The sequence below is a fragment of the Conger conger genome, chromosome 3 (assembly GCF_963514075.1).
Source record: "Conger conger chromosome 3, fConCon1.1, whole genome shotgun sequence".
Classification (NCBI taxonomy): domain Eukaryota; kingdom Metazoa; phylum Chordata; class Actinopteri; order Anguilliformes; family Congridae; genus Conger; species Conger conger.
Window position 1 is genome coordinate 17,897,547 of NC_083762.1, and position 19,012 is coordinate 17,916,558.

The 19,012-nt window shown below is 48.8% G+C and overlaps 1 protein-coding gene across 2 annotated transcripts in view; it reads left to right on the forward strand.

Annotated features, from left to right (window-relative positions):
• LOC133123291 (ephrin type-B receptor 4a-like) overlaps positions 1 to 19,012 on the forward strand; it is a 43,119-nt gene that overhangs the window by 8,727 nt on the left and 15,380 nt on the right. For both annotated transcript variants that reach the window (XM_061233636.1, XM_061233637.1), the window contains exons 2-7: positions 6,527 to 6,597; positions 6,864 to 7,145; positions 8,393 to 8,783; positions 15,936 to 16,091; positions 17,704 to 18,039; positions 18,733 to 18,857. In XM_061233636.1, the coding sequence (XP_061089620.1) occupies positions 6,527 to 6,597; positions 6,864 to 7,145; positions 8,393 to 8,783; positions 15,936 to 16,091; positions 17,704 to 18,039; positions 18,733 to 18,857 (1,361 nt within the window). The remainder of the gene's footprint in view (positions 1 to 6,526; positions 6,598 to 6,863; positions 7,146 to 8,392; positions 8,784 to 15,935; positions 16,092 to 17,703; positions 18,040 to 18,732; positions 18,858 to 19,012) is intronic.

The following is a 19,012-nucleotide window of genomic DNA, read 5'->3' on the forward strand; positions in this document are numbered from 1 at the left end:
TCCCTCCACTCTCATCCCCCCTCCTAACTCCCAGAATCCCGGACTCCATTTTGGCTCAAATTTTCCACTGAGTCACCAAAGGACACGGCCAGGCTCGTTATACCGGCCTAATGGTGATGAGACTCAATTTGGGAGCCAGACAACACTCCTACTTTCATGTGTAATCTCACCCTCTTGCACTAATTACTTAATTGATGCTGATCCCACATTAAACTATGAAACGATGGCGAAAGAACTGCTTTCAAAGGTGTTTTTTCTTTTAATTAGAATTTTTCTCTAATCCCGATAAACTCCCAGTCCAACCCCCACCCGCTTACCAAGCTTACCCCACCCTACCCAACACCACAATGTTTTAATCAAGATGAAAGCCACTCGCACATCATCTGTGGAGCTTTTTTTCCTCGGCAGAAACAGCAGCGTTTCTTGATCTTTGAATATGTTCCTCTGTTGCCTCTCAATCCGCCTTCTGCTTTCGTGTTCAAACTTAGCTTAAACAAGCTTTGAGGAACCATAATTCCTCACGTAGTTCAATATCGTATGTGAACAAAGATATGAAGAAATCTCTGAAACATATTTTTCCAGAGGATTAACGTGCACAGTGCTCAAGCTGGGTCCTGTGAATTTCAAGAGAGCCTAAGAACGCCGAAAACCTCTCTGTTTCCCCCTCTGACTTTTTAAGCCCATTAATCCTGATGGGGTTTGGGGGAAGTGCTCAATGCGACAGTGTGTGTGCATCAGATGCCTTGGAATTAGACAGACACAGAATACAGGGACAGGGGAAGAGCAGTCTGAAGAACTGTGGTCTGAGTTTCCTCTTTGTGCTCTAACATCATGCACAGTGCTGCACCTTCGGTCATGCTTTAGCACTCGAGTCCAGCTTTGGACTAGTTGTAGTCGATTTAACCATGGAGCTGTGCACTGCAAAAAAATGTGTTTTAGTCTTATGAGACTCAAAGTCTTATTTTATACTATTAAGTAGAAAATATTAGCTTGTTTTAAGTTACCGTCGACAAGTGAACTTTTCTTGAATCTTGAAATGTCTTGAAACTTTCTCACCTCACTAATTTAGTCTTATTTACCAAAATTACTAAAAATTACTAAAAGTCTAAATATAAGACTGTACTTGTTTGGATTGGCTTATTTTTAGTTTTTGGCTGTGCGTGTGTTAAAGACTCACATCGGGGGGGGGGAAAGTACCCAACGGCAGGGATTCTGAGCATGTTGCCACCGTGACCCCACCGTCGTGAGAACATGCGTGTCGGCTGGGCAGACTACTTGACCCGCTCTTTCACGGTCCGCCGGGTCGGGAGAATAGCGGTCGCGGCGACCCACCCCGGCCCTCGGTCCGGACCTCCTCCCCCCCCCCCCCCTCGGGCCGACGGCGGGCTCAGAAACAGGCTGAGAGGGAGGAGGTGGAGAGGGATTAGAGTTAATCCGCACAGCACCCAGAGCAGCCTCTCTCACACAGACGCACCTCGCCGCCCGCTCACTCTTCACACGCGGGATTTAAAGCCCGGCTTTGTTTTATTACCCTTTTATCAGCCCGGATGACCGAGGGGATTGCCATTAGGATCTCTTTTACGAAAAAAAGAAACATTCCTTAGAATTATTACGACAAAAAGAAAGTGCTTTGGGCTTTTTCGAAGAGCTTTTAGGTTTCAGTAAAGTATATATTTTTTTTTAAACACACAAACGCCACTGCACACTGCTTCTTTTAGTGGGTGGATAATCTGCAACGCAGAGCAGTTTTAGTTCTCCCAACACTCCCTACTTTTGTATGTCTGTGCGGTAGTTCCTGGTGTGTGACTGTGTGTGGTACTGGCTCTTCTTAACTATCTGTGAGAGTGAGTGTGTGTTTATATCTGGCAAGTGTACAGAGTGCCGTGTGTGTGTGTTTGGTGGTGTCAGCGGGGCAGGGTGGTTTAGTGTGAGAATTGTTTGAGTGCATGTTTGTGTGTGGCAGGCATATGGTGCGTGGTGTGTGTGTGTTTTTGGCAGTGGGAGGGGGGGCAGGGGTCAGTGGGTCAGGGCTACAGTTAAGTGTGAGAACCAGCAGAATTTCCCTCTGCCACGCTCTACTGACTCCTCTTTCCCTCTGCCTCTTCTCTCCTCTCCCCCTTTTCCTCTTCTCCTCCTACTGCAACTCTCTCTCTCGTTTTTTCCCTCCATTTCTGTTTAAAATAGCTTTCATCCCCCACTCTTTTACCCTCTTTGCTCTCGTCCACACTTTTTGTATCATGTTTTTTGCTCTCTGAAAAGTTTTGCTCCCTCATACTCTCTTCTTTTTCGTCTGCACCCTCTCTCACCTTGCTCCTTCACTGTTCCTCACCCTCTCTCTCCTTCCCTTTTCTCCCCTTCCCGCTCCGCATGCTCTCTCTCTACCTTCCTCTCTCTCTCTCTCTCTCTCTCCCTTCCTCTCTCTCTCCTTCCCCCAGAGCGGGTCGTGTCTAATTGGCGCTCTCTGTTCCCCCTAATTAAACGACAAGTCTAATTACAGCCCTGCGTGGGTCTCTGGCAGGCAGGGCTGTAATTTCCCCGTTCCGCTCCAGAGCCGGGGAGGCACGGGCAGGAAAACAGAGAGGAAAAGAGACGAGTTAGAGGAAAGTGAAAAAGTCATCACACTGTAATTTACAGGGACGCGGGCTGCGAGCTGACTTCTCTCAGCTGGCTGGAGTCGTCGTGTGATTTACAACAGGAAACTTTTTTATATAAATAAGGGAGACGGTGTGTGTGTGTGTGTGTGTGTGTGTGCGCGCATGTGTGCGCGCATGTGTGCGCGCATGTGTGCGCGCATGTGTGTGCGCATGTGTGTGCTCATGTGTGTGTCTGAGTCTGAGAGAGAGAGAGAGAGAGTTAGGTGTGAATGTCTTCAGTTTTCTTGGATGTTCCTGCTAACCTCCAAATGATGTCCAGTAACAGTTGAGCGCCGCAGACAGACATGAACTATGGCTCCTGGTGCGGGATGGTGTGAGTGTGCTAATGAAGAGGTGCTGTAGGTATAGGCCTGGGCTGGCCTCTGTTCTCTCTCAACCCCAGTCTGTCAGGATGGAGTGACGTCACCCCTTACGGCACCGGAGGGTGTGCGCTTGGTTATAACACGCTTGTGTGTGTGTGTCATGCGGTCTGTCGTCACTGGAGTATGTGCTCCCGGGCACGGGCTGTCCGACGGTGACGTAGACACCTGATCTGCCCGGGCGGGTGCTGCTTGGCCCCGGCGCCCAGTCAAAACACCTTGTGTGCGTCAGCCTCTCTGGAGTTACCATACGTAGTGTGTCACTGTCTGCACGGATGTGTGTCACTGAGAGTGTACCTGTGTGTGTCACTGAGAGCGTACCTGTGTGTGCGCGCGTCTGCGTCACTGAGTGTGTGCGCGTGTATATGTGTGTGATTGTGAGTGTGACTGTGTGTTTGTCTGTGTGTTTGTGTGGGGGTGACTGTGTGTGTTTGTGTGTGTGTGTGTGTGTGTGAGAATTGGATTGTGACTGTGTTTGTCTCTGTGTTTGTGTGTGTGTGAGTTGGATTGTGACTGTGTGTGTTTGTCTCTGTGTTTGTGTGTGTGTGTGGGCATGTGTGTGCGTGTAGCCCTCCCTTGCCGTAATGGCCCTGGTGAAGTTGGGGCATGCAGGCAGACGGTGAGCTCAGTCTGAGGGTGCTGCCTGGAGTCAGCCCCTGCTGTTCTCCTTTAATGGAAACTCCTGTTTATTATGGGATGCTCCGTAGCAACGCCTGTACACACACGCATGCACGCATGCAAATGCACACGCAGCTTGACTCATAAACTTAATGACAGAGCCACTTTAAACTCGGGAGCTATAGGACTCCACCATTAGTACACGCACATGTACTCTCCCCACATAATCTCACACACGCAATCTCAAGCATTGTTCAAGAGCTCACCAGTCTAACTTTAGCTATCAAAGGGGACTTTCGGGGGTTCACTGCTATAATCCCGGGATAAGCAGAGCCTAAGGGCAGAATTAAAGTGTGTGTGCGCGTGCGCGTGCGTGCATGTCGCTGTGTGTGTACACGTTTGTGTGTGTGTGTGCGCATCTGTATGTATGAGAGAGAGAGAGAGAGAGTGAGTTTGCACTTAGGCCCCCTGGTTGTTGTTTCTTTCTAACCGCACAAGGAGCAAGCACACACTGGCCTGTTTGAGCTGGGCCTCTGTTACCTCCACACTCACCTCTCCTCTCCCTCAAACGTTACCCCCCGCCTCCCCTGCCTAACCTGTCTCCCTCATCCCTGCTCTTTCCACATCTCTATCTCCTTTCTCAGTTCGCTGCGCTCCTGCTCTGTTTTTGAATTCATTTCAGTGTAAAGTTTTAAAGTTTAAAGTTTCCCCGTTTTACTTTGCGTGTCGCTCTCATCCTCTCTTGCTCTCTCCGCTTCCTTCTCTCATTTCCAAAATCCAGATTTATCGGCCGGCGTTGAGTGCCGCAGCTTTGCCAGGGCTCTTAAAATGGCGCGGAGCAGAAATGGAGCATAATATAAATGGAAAAGAGCGCAATAAACAAAGCGGCCATTAATTAAACATGAACAAACAACTTCTCATCTCAGCCGTCCCCAAATTACGTTTATGTATCTCCAGCCCTGCCCCAACCCGTCCCTTTCTCTTCCACTGTCCTCTCGCTTTCTTCCGCTTTTTTCTTTCTTCCTCCCCCCTTTCCCTCCGTATTCCACCTTTCCTTGCTTTTCGTCCCCGCCCCTCCCTCCTCAGTGAAACCTGGCTCGTTTCTCTCCCCCTCTTTCCTCCCCTGCTATCTGTTCTCCTTCTCTCCCCCCTTTCCTCGTCTCTGTTTCCTCCACTGAGCTGATCCTTTATTCCCAGCGCTGGAGTGCGATTATCAGCTCTCTGCAGCCTCCACACAGGGGGGAGCGAGAGAGCGAGGGATGACTGGAGAGGGAGGGAGAGAGAGAGAGAGAGAAGACTGGCAGAAGGGGCCGTAGTGTCACGGAGGGAAGGGGGGAGAGAGGCGGGGAGACCAGTGCGGGGAGATAACAGTCTGGACGTTCGCGGCGTTCCCACAGTCGCGTGGAGGAGAGCGACCGGAGCGGTGGTTGAGGTCACGGGCGTGGAGAGGGAGAGCGGGGGGCGCGACGTGGGGCAGAGAGGGATGTCTGTGTTCGGGAGCGGGCTCTCCCCTCCCCGGCCCGGGCTTGCGTTTCGTTTGAGCGGCGTTCTCGATGGGGCGGGATGAACACGCTCAAGTGGCGGCTGGAGTTCTGGATCGCTGTGCATTAAGGGGAAGGGGGGGGGGGGGGGTCTGGGGCTCTGTGTCACATGAGCTAGAGTCCTCCTGGAAACCCCTCTGGACTCGGTGGTTCCCCACATGTGTGCGGTGTTTATACATGTATAAATCCCCAGCAGATTAAAGAGCAATGATGTATTATGATCTGTGCATAAAAATGCCTTTTTATGTGCATGTGCTGAGAACGGGGGGGGGGGGGGGGGGGTGGTGGGTGGGCTAGCTTATTTCAAAGCTTTTATTCGATTCATTTCAGTTCCACTTGTCCTTGACATTTATACGTTTTCCAGTTACGGCGCTGTTTTATATCGAACGGCTCAATCGGAGGAAGAAAGCTGGGTTTCTCTGGCTGCTATTGAACCGCCAGGAGTGATTGAGAGAGTGCCTGGGGCTAGAGGCCAGAGATTACAGAAAGCCAATTCATTTTTAATCAGAGCTCTGAGACAACGGGCACTGTGTGTGTGTCTTTGCGTGTGTGTATGCACGTGCGTGTGTGTGTGCGTGTGCGTGCATACTCTCTGTGTGTATCTCTAGTGTGTAGATAAAGTGCAGACTGTGTGTGTATAGATGTATACTGTGCATTGTACACTTCACCATTCTGTAGACTGCATTAGTGTGATGTGTAATTAGTGTGTGTGTGTGTGTTTGTGTGTCTTTGTAGTGTGTGTGAGTGTGTAGCCTGTGTGTCTTTATAGTGTGTGTATTCTGTGTGCTGTGGGTAGACTATTCTCAGCCTGTATTAGGGGTAGAATTGAAGCAGTTCAATGTTACAACTATTATACCCTCCTCTCTCTGTGTCTCTCATTTTCTCTATTTCTCTCTTCCTCGCCTCATGGGATATAAGGGTTTTTCAGCAGGTTATTTTTAAAATGAGGGGAAAAGGAGAGAGGAGAGGAGAACCTGAAAATCTTTTATTCTCTAATCTCTCTTTCTGTCAGCTGTTGGACTTACAGTATGACTCCACAGCTCAGCCTCCTCAGTGACACGCTTTCCTGTGCGCCTTCCACCTTTACCACAGCACGGCGTGCGCACTGACAGAGACGCCATTTCACATAGCTTCATGTCACCCTCACACGACGGCTCACACTGAAGTGAAGAGACTGAAAAAGTTACACTGCGCTCAGAGCAAAGTTGTGCACTTGCTGGGCTGTACCGTACTCTACCATACTGTTTTACCATGGTGTATTGTACCATACTAGGCGGTACCTTGCTGTAACGTACCATGGTGCCCTGCTGTTCTCTTGCACTGCTCTAAGTCCACCTCTCTTTCTCTCACACAGAAGTCCTGATGAACACAAAGCTGGAGACCTCGGACCTTAAGTGGACCATCTACCCCCAGTTGGAACCAGAGGTGTGTCCAGTGCTATCCCTGCTCTCTCTCGCTCTCTCTCTCTCCATTTCTCTCTGCTTCTGTCTTTCAGTCTCTCCCCTTTTCCTAAATGCCATTGAACTTTTACCCCATTTCAATTTTACCCTATTTAACTATTACCCTTTTTAACTTTTACCCATGCATATGCATATAGCTATATACTGTGTACGCATACACCTGGCTATACACTCTCTCACAATTATAAAGCCGAACTCACTCGATTATTTCCCCTTTGGCGCCTCCCTCAGTGGGAGGAGGTGAGCGGATTGGACGAGGAGAGCAACAGCGTGCGGACCTATCAGGTGTGCCCGGGGGACAGCTCAGGGAACCACTGGCTGCGCAGCACGCTGATCCAGCGGCGGGGGGCCACTCAGGTGTACGCTGAGCTGCGCTTCACCATGATGGAGTGCTCCTCGCTCCCCTCGCACCACCGCAGCTGCAAGGAGACCTTCAACCTCTTCTACTACCAGGCCGACTCGGACGAGGCCACGTCCAGCCACCCGCCCTGGATGGAGAACCCCTACACCAAGGTGAGCCCCGGCCTAGTCCAGGCCCAGTCTGGTATTTCTACCTCGGCTAAGCTTTCTAGAAACTAAAAAAAAAAAAAAAACTAATTTCGTTTTCACTCATGCGCAAATTTGGAATTTGCATAAAAACAGTTGGATGGGCTGAAAACCCTGCTCGTGGCTGCTACAGCTTAATGTAAAGACTTCTGCTGCAGAATCGGTGTGATAGGGGTGCCCCAAGGGTCCATCCTGCCTCAGTAACAGCTGTGCCTGAGCAGTGCTTGCGCATACTGGGGCTGTACGTGAGCATTGCTTGTGGATACAGGAGCTGTGCATTATGATTCATTTGCAATTCAGATATTCTGTGGCTCCCAAGACCGAGTATTCAAAATGAACTTTGATTTTCTTTCTCCTGTACACTTTATGGAACTTGGGTCCCACGTAAACAATGCAGTGGCTGCATATACATCTGCCTTCAGTCAATCTTCCTGGCATAAAATCTAAACGGAAATGAATTATCTCTTATTCCACATTGCGTGCATGGACAATCCTTCATTGATGAGATTAAAATTCCGGACTGTTCTTAAACTTTTTATGATTTAATAAGTATTACCAGACCGAATCAAGTAATTGGATGGTTGGTTATTTCATTGAAACATATTTGAGTAATGGTATTTGGGCTCATTCCTCACCATTAACCCTGCAGTGTGCTTCGAATAGCACACCCAGTAAGCTCTTTGTGGTATGGCCATAACAACTTTTATTTATTAGTTTTTTAGCTTGGACCACATTTGACTGGGAATGAGTATTAATAATTTATTGTTTTAATTTTACAGCCAATTGGCTTATTGGATTATGAATAATTGATGCCTGGAGTCAGAAGGGCAGGGAAGGAAACCTCTGCTCTCCTCAGCTCATTAACAGCCAGTCATTTGTAATATGTAAATGTGTAAACACTGTCTGCTAAACAAACAAAATAATTTCATTAAATCAGTTTGTAATTGCTTTGTGAGCTTGAGCTCTGCTAAAGCCAAATTCTTCTCCTATCTCCTCTCTGCTCCTCTCCTCTCTTCTCCCCTTCTCCCCCTCATCCATTCTTCTCTCATTTCCCCTCCTCTGTTCATGTCCCCTTCTCTCCACCTCTACCCTCTCTTCTCCTCTTTCCTCTTCTCCTCTCCTCTGCTTTCCTCTCCTCTCCCCTCTTCTCCTCTTCTCCTCTCTCTCCCCTCCTATCCTCCCCGTCTCCTCCTCTCCGCTCTCTGTCCCTCCAGGTGGACACGGTGGCAGCAGACTTCCTCCTGCGGAAGGGCGGGGAGCGCAAGTCGAACATAAAGACGCTGCGTCTGGGCCCGCTGTCCAAGCGGGGCTTCTACCTGGCCTTCCAGGCGCAGGGGGCCTGCATGGCCCTGCTGTCGGTGCGCGTCTTCTTCAAGAAGTGCCCGGCCCTCACGCGCTCCTTCTCCTACTTCCCCGAGACGGTGCCGCACACGCTGGTGCAGCAGGCGCAGGGCCGCTGCGTGGACCACGCCCTGCAGCCCGGCGTTCAGCCCGCCCCGCCTCACATGTTCTGCGGGGAGGACGGCCAGTGGGTGGACCACCCCACCACCAACTGCGCCTGCACACCCGGCTACGAGCCCGTGGACACCGACGTGAGCTGCCGAGGTGAGAGGCCTTCTGGCCTATGATCCGTGTTCTGGATCCGTAATGCTTCTGGATTCCATTGTTCTGGATTGGTTATTCTTCTAGATTTGATTGTTCCGGATTCCATTGTTCCGGATTCGTAATTCTTCTGGATTCAAACTTTGAAGTTTAACTTTGCCAGCAACCACTCAGTTATGAGAGCTGGAGTTGTGGCATTGTGTGTTGAAACAAAACTGTGGATTTTGGGTTTGGGTCTGTTGGGCCAGTCCTTTAGCACTTCATATATTCATGTTCTTGACAGTTATAAATCAGGAAGCTACTCCAAAGAAAACGTAGAAGACTCAGTTTAACTTAATACTTTTCTGTGCTCGATTGATATCTTGCCTGGTGCAATTGAGTCAAACAGCGGCCTGCACTTTTTGAGTGTATTTCATAGGTTCCAGAACACCAGACAAGCTCAGTAAAGTGTAGAAACGTATTTGAGTCCAAAACAATTACGTATTTGAGCCAGGTCTGATTCAGTGTACGGCAGACCTGTTCGCCCTGGTATCCTCTTCTCCCAGGTAATTACTGAGCAATTAGTGATACTGATTGGCCAGACTGTCTTCACACCTGTCTCCCAGGTGGAGAGAGGGTGGAAAAGCAGCAGGTCCTGACCCTAGAGGACTGTAATTTGACGGTCCCTGGGTGTGTGTCTGAGGATGAGAGCGGAGGAATGGCAGAGACTAACACTGGAACAGTGGTAGGATGGCACGGCTCGGTGCAGGAGGATGAGAGGACTAGGATAGCTCGGTGCAGGAGGATGAGAGGACTAGGATAGCTCGGTGCAGGAGGGTGAGAAGACTAGGATAGCTTGGTGAAGGTGGGGTTAGTGCTGTTGCGGCTTTGAGTGGGCTGGTCCTGGTTAGAGCTGCAGTGGCTTTGGAGCCATTTCTGTCTGTTTGTAGCTTTCAGTGGCAGTGGAGCGAGACACAGGCAAACACACAGACACACACACACACACACACACACCACACACACACGCAGGCGCACACACACACACACACACACACACACGCACACACACTCACACACACAGCATGTTAAACCTGCAAATTAATTTATATAATCACATAAATTGTATGTTATTTGCCATATGCAGAAAGACACAGAAACAACATACAGAAACAACATTCATACATATTGCGTACACACACACTCAAACACACACCAATTTTCATACCCAGGCCCTGAAGCAAGCTGCTTTAAATACAACCTTTCTTATGGGGTGTATAAATAGATAAATATATCCAGGCACGCAGACAGTATGTGTGTGCCAGGCTGGGCCTTATTAAGTGAAGGGGGTTGTTAGGGTAAGAAGAGATAGATATATGCTGAAGTTTGCCTTCTTTAAAATGAGAGAGAGAGCAGAAGAGGGCAAACTGTTTACGTGTGCGAAAGAGTGGATTGTGGGGAGGAGAATTTATTTCTCACCCTGTTTTTTTTTAATGAATCCCAGAGGCAGAACATAACTGTTTGAACCTTTCCCTGCATTCTATCCTCTTTAAGGTACCCCGCTCCAAGGGCGTCAGTCCGGTATGCGGCAGGATATGTTTGAGATGTTTTCCAGCACGACGCGTCTTTACCGTCCAATCCATTCAGAGTAGCACAATATTTAAAGTGATTCAACTAGTTTAAATGAAAAAGAACTATTGAAAAACAGATTGAACTCTTAACAAGTTGGTAACATGGCCTCATTGTCTTTACAACAGTTATATTTTTCAAATAAGAGTATATGCGTACACACTGACCCAGCAAAGATTTGTTGTTTTAATTTAATTTTAATTAATAATTGGCTTAATGAAGTTTTTTTTTCTTAGATTATAGTTTTACCTCAAAAGCTGAGGAATGCAGTTTTTTGCGTGTGGAGTTTTAGCCTGTGAAACAGCCTTGCACTTAGCCTCATGTGGCTCTCTGCTCAAGCAGAACTGGAGTTTAACTTTGCCAGTAACCATTCAGTTTTGAGAGCTGCAATTGTGGCATTGTGTGTTGGAACAGAACTGTGAAACATAAGTGATTCTGGGCTTGGATCTGTTGGGTCGGTCCTTTAGCACTTAATATATTAATGTCCTTGACAGTTATAAATCAGGAAGCAGCACCAAAGTAAATGCGGAAGACTCCATTTAACGAAATGGAGTGTGACTCCATTTTTCAAAAGCGCGTGAGGCTAGGAGGATCTCACTCGGTCGACACTGAATGTGTAGTTTGTGTACTGAATTTCAGGTGTACCTGAATCTCTTCTTTCTCACTGTCATTTTGTCCGTTTTCGCCACAGCCTTATAGTTTTATCGTCTAAATACCCTCGCTGGAAGCATTAAACACCGTGAGTGACAGAATAATTTACCATGTTTGTCACCGCGTTCTGGCACTTGTCCGAAAACCACCTCCCATATCTGGTGTGTTTTCCCCTTCTGACCTGGGTGGAGCCTTTTTATGTTATTTTTCTCTTTTCATTTAAGAAATTCCTTGTGCTCCCATACCTCAATACCCTGGAGGACGTAGTGCGTTGTAACCCGAGTTTGGATTGTGTTTTCACATGTGTCATCATTAAAATGGGTCAATTATATTGCTTCTTTTCATTTTGCATCTGGTCCGAGGCCCCTCAGCATTATTGAGTCATGCGTTGGTTGTTAGTGGTCCAGCAGGCTTGCTGCTGGTTTGAGTTACATGTACATGTGCCACATGTGCGATTTCATCGACAAGCGAAGGGAAAACGCAATGCGATGACACTGTTGTGTTTTAATAATTAATGAACATCTGCATAAATAACACTCTCCAGTCCACTGTCCGTTAATTTTTTTCGGCATTTATTAGCAGATGAATACGGATTTAACTTGAAGTATGCGGTCTCCCTAATCCTTTCCTCGGCACAAGCGTCTTGCGGTAACTAGAGTAGATAAAGCAGGAGGAGGTACCAGGCGGTCAACATCTGGTCAGTCCTCCCCTAAATCTGGAGGTGCTCCTGTGAAGGGAAAGGTTAAGACCTGCCAGAGAAAGAGGGGTTTAGAGGGGCAGAACGCGCCCTGGTTTCAGGCAGGAGTAAAAACAATGAGACAATGAGGAGGGGGAGGGGGAGCAGGCTCGGAGTGGGAGGGGGCGGAGTGAGTGGGGTCGCGGGGGGTCAACTGCCTGGGCCTCTGAAGCCCTGCGGAATGGGCGGAATCGCCATTAAAGCACCTGTGAACGGGAAGCGCCCGATTCAGGGAGGTGCGGCAGGCTAGTGAGATGGCAGCTCTCTCCACATCAAAAGAGAGAGAGGGAAGGAGGGAGGGAGGAGGTGAGGGAAGAGTGCGGAAAAAAGGGAGGGGGGCGATCTTCACGGAAAGGGCGTGTGCTCCCCGGTGGGTCAGATTACCCGTAACCCGCCCCACCCAATCCCAGCGCAGGCATTAAGAGCTCTCAGGTATTGTGCTGGGTGTGATGTGATAGGACTGGCATAGGCATCTGTGCGGTTTTCTCAGCTATGGGGGAGTGAAAAAGGGCAGTGTGTGTGTGCGTGTGTGTGTCTCCCCCCCCCACCCCACCACATACCAAACCCACCACTGTTCCCGTCTCAATGGCCACAGCTGTTTCACATCCACCCCAATAATGAAACTGAGTCACACAAAAATAAAAGGGAAGAGAAGGATGTTTGGGACATTAGAGATGATTGAAGGGCAGTATACGGACTCGTAAAATTTTACTGCGTCATGTTTAAAATTGACTTCAATCAAATTAGCTTATTAAAATGGGTAATGCAGTTTGGGAGGGGAATGGCGGGTGTATTGGATCCAGATTGCTTGTTTTTCTCATTATTTCACGCGAGAGGGCTGGTGGCGGAGATAGTCTCTGAGGCAGCGGGAAGGGAAGGGGGGATGCGGGGCCGGGGAAACAGAGGGAGTTCTGTCTGACCCGGAGGGGGGTGGAGGGGGGTGTAGGGGGGCAGTAGAACATAAATGAGCGAGGGGGGCAGTTTATAGCCGCGGCGCACAAAGACACATTCGGAATGACACTTGCGGGGATGCGAGCGGACGTTTATAGATTCGCATTCGCGCGCGCCCTCATGATCTACAAGCAAATGCGCACATTACCGCGGCACTGAGAGAATGTGGGAGCAAAGCGCTCGCTGTTATGCTGCCTGCGCTAACGCGTACACCCTGCTGCAGCTACGTGCCCGTGTAACACTCAGATAGTTTTATTATTAAACTGAACAAGGAGCTGACTGCACAGCGTAGGCCAGAAGTACTGTCGTCGTTCGATACAAACTTTGAAAACTATTTCCTGGTATGATAATGAGGAGCCTTTAAACCTCCACCTTTCCTATGGAATTGAAAAATATATACATTTTAGGGTGTGTACTCCCGGTCTCTCATGTTACCAGATTGCTGATCCAGCATGCCTCACTGACAGGACACCAGTTGCTGTTGGGTTGTCAGATGCTTTGAAACGCAGCAGGTCAACGCAAGACAGCCTGCAGGCAGCGCAAATCATTGTAATGTGGGGCAAGGTCCGCAAGGGCCGTAAATCTTTCCCACACTGACCCACACACACACTTTCTCTGCCCCTACCCCCCACATGCAGACACTCACACACTCACACACACACGCTCACCCACACCCATATACACACACACACTTTCTCTGCCCCTACCCTCCACGCACAAACACACAGGCACGCTCACATGCATGGGCGCACATGCCCACACACAGACACACGCACGCACTTCACACGCATACACACATACACGCACACACACTCTCTCCCTCTACGTCCCTACCCCCCACGCACACACACTCTACGCCCCTACCTCCCCCCCCCACACACACGCAACACACACTGAGTGCGGCAGGTGGTTGACTCTGTTTGCGCTAATTGCAGCGCTCTTTTGTGCTTTCCCCATTGTGCTCTTGTGTGTTAGGAGGGTCAGTGCCTTTGCCCCCCCCCCTCGCAGAGCAAAGTAAGTAAAAGGGTCACTATAGGCCGGCATTCCTCGTTTTGGGTTTAGGATAATGGGAGCAGCTCTCTCTCACTCTCTCTCATTCAAATTTATATTCAAATCCCTGTGCTAGGATGGATTTCTGTGTATTTCCATAACTTGGTAGTATTGAAGCATGGAATACTACACAAACATCATTTGCCTTATAAAATGAATAAAATATTTTAAGTTTTATTACATTTGTTAAATTAAATCTAAATGTTATTGGAATTCCAGTTAGATTAACCCTAATAAAATCATCCTAATAAAAAGTGTTCTAACTGGTAAAATGATCTTTAAAATTATATCATCTCCTATCAATAATACAGTTGCACCCATAATAATGAATGAAACGCATATTACACAGCTTGTTAAAATCTTCCCTTTATATGGCTGTAATCCATATTAAGCAACATCTAATTTCTGTTAATTACAAATTTAGGAGTTCAGTTACTAAACCTTTTGTAGTGCACTACATTAGGAATCTTGAGCCATACAGTGTATACTATTACATTGGTGTGTGGAGAGCATTCTGGCGCAAAATTGCAAAATGGCAGCCGTGCATCACCCAGGTGGGTGCTACACATTGGTGGTGGTTGAGACGAGTTTCCCCCTGATCACTGTAAGCGCTTTGAGTGTCTAGAAAAGCGCTATGTCAGTACTGGTACAAACTTCTCTCTCCCTCTTTTCATGGTCCCTGTAATCTCCATGTGTGGTTTAAGAGCGTGTGGGAACCACTTTCTGTGAGCGTTGTGCTGCCATCACTTCGGTTATAAACATTACAGTATAAATGTCTCTCTGCCTCTCTGGTGATAATGCACCATAGATTCCAGGCACCCCGGTCTTGTTTATAGTGTACACTGTAAACCCCATTCTCTGTAAAGTGTAAATGCACACAAATGGCCAGCCAGTCAGGCAGCTTGTTTACATTCTCTGTAAACCTTTCCCTCAGTACATGCTCAGAGTATTTCTGTTACCTGTCACTCAGTGTGTATAAACCTTGTTTCTCAGAGCTAATATTGTTCTGTGTCTCTGTAGCCAGTGGCTATATATAAACTCTCTGAGCAGTGTTGAAGCGCTGTAGTGTTCAGTCACTCAGCTCGTTTTCTGTGTGAAATTCTCTGCCTGCCAATTAGCTGTCGTCCACTTGACGTCTGTTCATTTGGAATTTGCTGCGCATGGACAGAAAGGAGAGAAAGTTACGGCTGGGAGATGTTTTTATTTTTCCTTCTAACAAAGAGAGGGCTATTTTTACCGGCTGGGAAAGGAAGGTCCACTTGAACTGTAATGATGTCATCTTATTCACAGATTAGGCTGATGCTGTGTTTTTTTTTGCCGATGTGAAATTTCCTGTCTTGGGGGATCACACCTTCATTGTTTTACTTGATAAATTGGAGAAGGGGGGGTGGGGGGGGGACTAGGTCTGCTCTGCCACATAGATAGGTTTAGCGTGACCCTCTGTGGGTGTCTAATGGCTGTTTTTTGTTCTGGCCTGGTTTTGGTCTTCAGGAGGGTAACTGCTGTTCTTTCCGTCACTGTAAAGGGGAACATATGTGTGTAGCTAAGGGTCTCGGGGGAGGGGGGTGTCTGACTGTGCTTGACTTCCTTTAGCAGCCGTGTCCACTGTTAAGAGGCCGTTTAATGCAATCGTTGTGTAAGCACTGTATGTTCTCTCCTGTGCTGTTCACGGTTAAATCTTGGATAATGTTGAAAGAAAAACTAATTTCAAATTTTTCGTTTTTTTTGTGGTAATTCGGTTTCAAAATGCCAATTTAAAACAATTCCGTTTTAAATGCCTGAAGACAACCACAAGCTAAGTTCTATTTCCAGTGTACCTGGCCATTCAGGGATTTGTGTGAAAGTTCTCTAAGAGGCAGAGTAAAACACATCCTTAAATACACAAGTGGCCGTGGCAGTAGTAATGCGACCTATTTAACAGAAGAAATTCCAGTTGAATAGACGTGAGTAATGTGTGTTTACGCCGTTGAAAAGCCGGTCTCCTCATTAGTCTGGAAGACGAGGTGAATCCGCGGTGGTGTTTATACGTTCTGGCAGTGATAAATCGGAGATGGCCGTCCCCTGGCTCTTCTGAATGCGTGTGCTGTTCTGCGGAGCTCTTTGCGCCGGGGCGTGTGAGCGTCGCAGTGTTTGAGGAAGCCTTTCTCTGCTCTCTCCCGCAGCGTGCCCAGTGGGGCAGTTCAAGCCGGGGCCCGGCGCTGGCCTCTGTCGGAGCTGCCCTCAGTTCAGCAGTGCGGCGGTGGCGGGTTCTGCAGTGTGCGTGTGTCGACCGGGCTACTACCGCGGAGAGTCCGACCCCCCCGGAGTCCACTGCACCAGTGAGTACACCCCCTCCTCCCTCTCACTCTCTCACTCTCTCTCCCCCACACTCTCTCTGTCTCTCTCTTACTGTCTCTCTCTCTCTCTCTCTTACTATCTCTCTCTCTCTCCCCCAGACTCTCTCTGTCTCTCTCTCCCTCTCTCTTACTGTCTCTCTCTCTCTTACTGTCTCTCTCTCTCTCTCTCACTCTCTCTGTCTCTCTCTCACTCTCTCTCCACCTCACTCTCTCTGTCTCTCTCTCTGTTCCTGTTTCCTCTCCTCTTTTGTGTCTCTCCTTCTTCTCTTACAGACCCGGAATATGCTGAGAAGTAAATAAGCAAGGTTTTGCGACACTAAACTGTACACGAGCTAATATACAAATGATTGCAATGAATATTTTTAGATAGACTGTGGTGAAGTGTAATATATCATTATGCTTTTTAAAGTCCACATATTTGCAATGTGAGGTGGTATACTACTTCCATAAGGGTCGTCTCTTTCTATTCCTCTCCTCCCTCCAGCTCATTTGTTTTTGGTTTAGTAAACTTTCTCCTGTACTTGTTCTCCATTTTTTTTCTTACTTTCTCTGTCTCTGCCTTCATTTTGTCCTCCATCCCTGCTCTCCTTCCTCCGCTACACGGGGGCCATTTTGTTTTTCGGTCATCACATTTCATGTCATTCTTTAGCCAAAGCCAGGGTCATTTTTGAGTGGAAAGATTCTGTCATTGTAGCGAGATGTTTTTGTTTTTTTAAATGGCTTTTATTGGAGGATTTGACGGGCGAATAAACACAAACAGAGCCCCTCAATGAGAGGGAGATGAAAGGGGTTGGAAGATGTAACAGGCTCCAGCTGTGTTTAGTGCGGCATCAACACACCTCCTTCCATTGGTCTTCTCAGGAACATATGCCTTGGCTAATTAGCAAGCAGTAAGAGATCATTTGTGAAATCGGTAATAAAATTAATCAGTAATAAAACTAAGTGCTTGTGTGAAAAAGGGATAAAAGTCTGAATGACAATGACACTGCTGTTGCAGCAGGCGTTGGCTAATAGCCGGGACCGTTTTTATGGTGGTAATTAGGTCAGTTGGACCGTAATGAATAGAGAAAAGGGACAGGTTCTTCAAAGCCTAGCGGCCTTTGCTGACCCGATGTGCGCCCAGTCTCCCCTCGCCCCCTTGTGTATGAAGCCCTGTTTCATTTGCGTTTATAAAGACGACCGACATTCTCTTTTATTTTATTATTTTATTTTCCAGCGCAGTATTTTTCTCATTATTACACTTCACACCATCATTAATGTGTCAGTTCTGTGACAAAATGACTCCAGGTTAATTATCATGATTAAAAATCTCAATTTTCTAAATGTATTTAATAGGAACTAACACGGGCTTGGTGTATCATGGTGCACTTTTAAATAATGTGCTGTACTGATAATTAATTCTTGTCGTTGATAGCATTTGGGTCCATTAAGAGAGTAATGTTGAGACCTAGCAGTTGGTTGATTTACTATACAGTCCTTTAGGTTGGTTTACATTCCTTCTTGGACGTAATAATCCTGCAAGGGCTTGAGTGTTTTGTGTAAAATGTTAATGGCCGCAGTATGACCCCTGACCCCACGTCTCCTCCCCCGGCAGAGCCTCCCACAGCCCCGCGTAGCATCGTGACGCAGATCAACGACACCTTGCTGACGCTGGAGTGGAGCGAGCCCCTGGAGGGGGGGGGGCGGCTGGACCTGAGCTACAGGGTGGAGTGCCAGCGCTGTGGGGCCCTGGGGGGCCCCTGCTCCTCCTGCGGGGACAGCGTGAGCTACCGGCCCTCGCAGAGCGGCCTGTCCGCCCGCAAGGTGGTGGTCTGGGGCCTGCTGCCCCACACCACCTACACCTTCTCCATCCAGGCCCTCAACGGGGTGTCTCAGAGGAGCGGGAGCGAGCCGGCCAGCGAGAGCGTCAACATCACCACCAGCCGCGACGGTGAGGGGCCACAGGGCCCGGGGGAGCTGGGGTGGGCACACAGGGGGTCTGGGGGAGATGGGAAGGGCATACAGAGGGTCTGGGGCTCATGGGGTGGGCTTACAGAGGGTCTGGGGGAGATGAGGTGGGCATACAGAGGGTCTGGAGGAGATGGGGTGGGCATACAGACGGTCTGGGGGTGATGGGGTGGGCATACAGGGGGTCTGGGGGAGATGGGATGGGCGTACAGAGGGTCTGGGGGAGATGGGGTGGGCATACAGAGGGTTTGGGGGAGATGGGGTGGGCGTACAGGGGGTCTGGGGGAGATGAGGTGGGCATACAGGGGGTCTGGGGGTGCTGGGGTGGGCATACAGAGGGTCTGGGGGAGATGGGGTGGGCATACAGAGGGTCTGGGGGAGATGGGGTGGGCATAGAGAGGGTCTGGAGGGTAAGGGACAGAGTTATGGTAAGATAATTGACGTGGTTAGAGGTGGAGAGGTGGGGGTTACAGGTTGCAAGAAGGGATCCTAAAGTGAGACACTGGGTGGAATGTCTGGGAGGGTAAATTAGGTGAAGTAGAGAAGAGGGAGGTGGGACAGGGCTGTTGGGGGAAGATGTGATTCTTTATCAGTATGAACGCTGATTATCAGCCTCATTAGTGTATTTTCCTGTATAACTGACTTTGTGTGTGTCTGTGTGCGTGTGTGTGCGCAGTTCCAGTGCCGGTTCCTGATATTAAGAGGAGCAGAGCAACAGAGAGCAGCCTCACTCTGCACTGGCAGGCCCCTCCACAGCCCCACTACAACATCCTGGAGTACCAGCTCCGCTACTGCGAGAAGGTGAGAGAGGAGGGGAGAGGGGGAGAGAGGGAGGGGAGAGGGGTGAGAGACAGGGCAGGGTGGAGGTGAACGAGAGTGGGGGGAGAGAGGGAGGGGTGGGTGGAGGTGAGAGAGAGGGGAGTGAGGGGTGCTTTTGAGGGGGGTGCGAGAGGAGG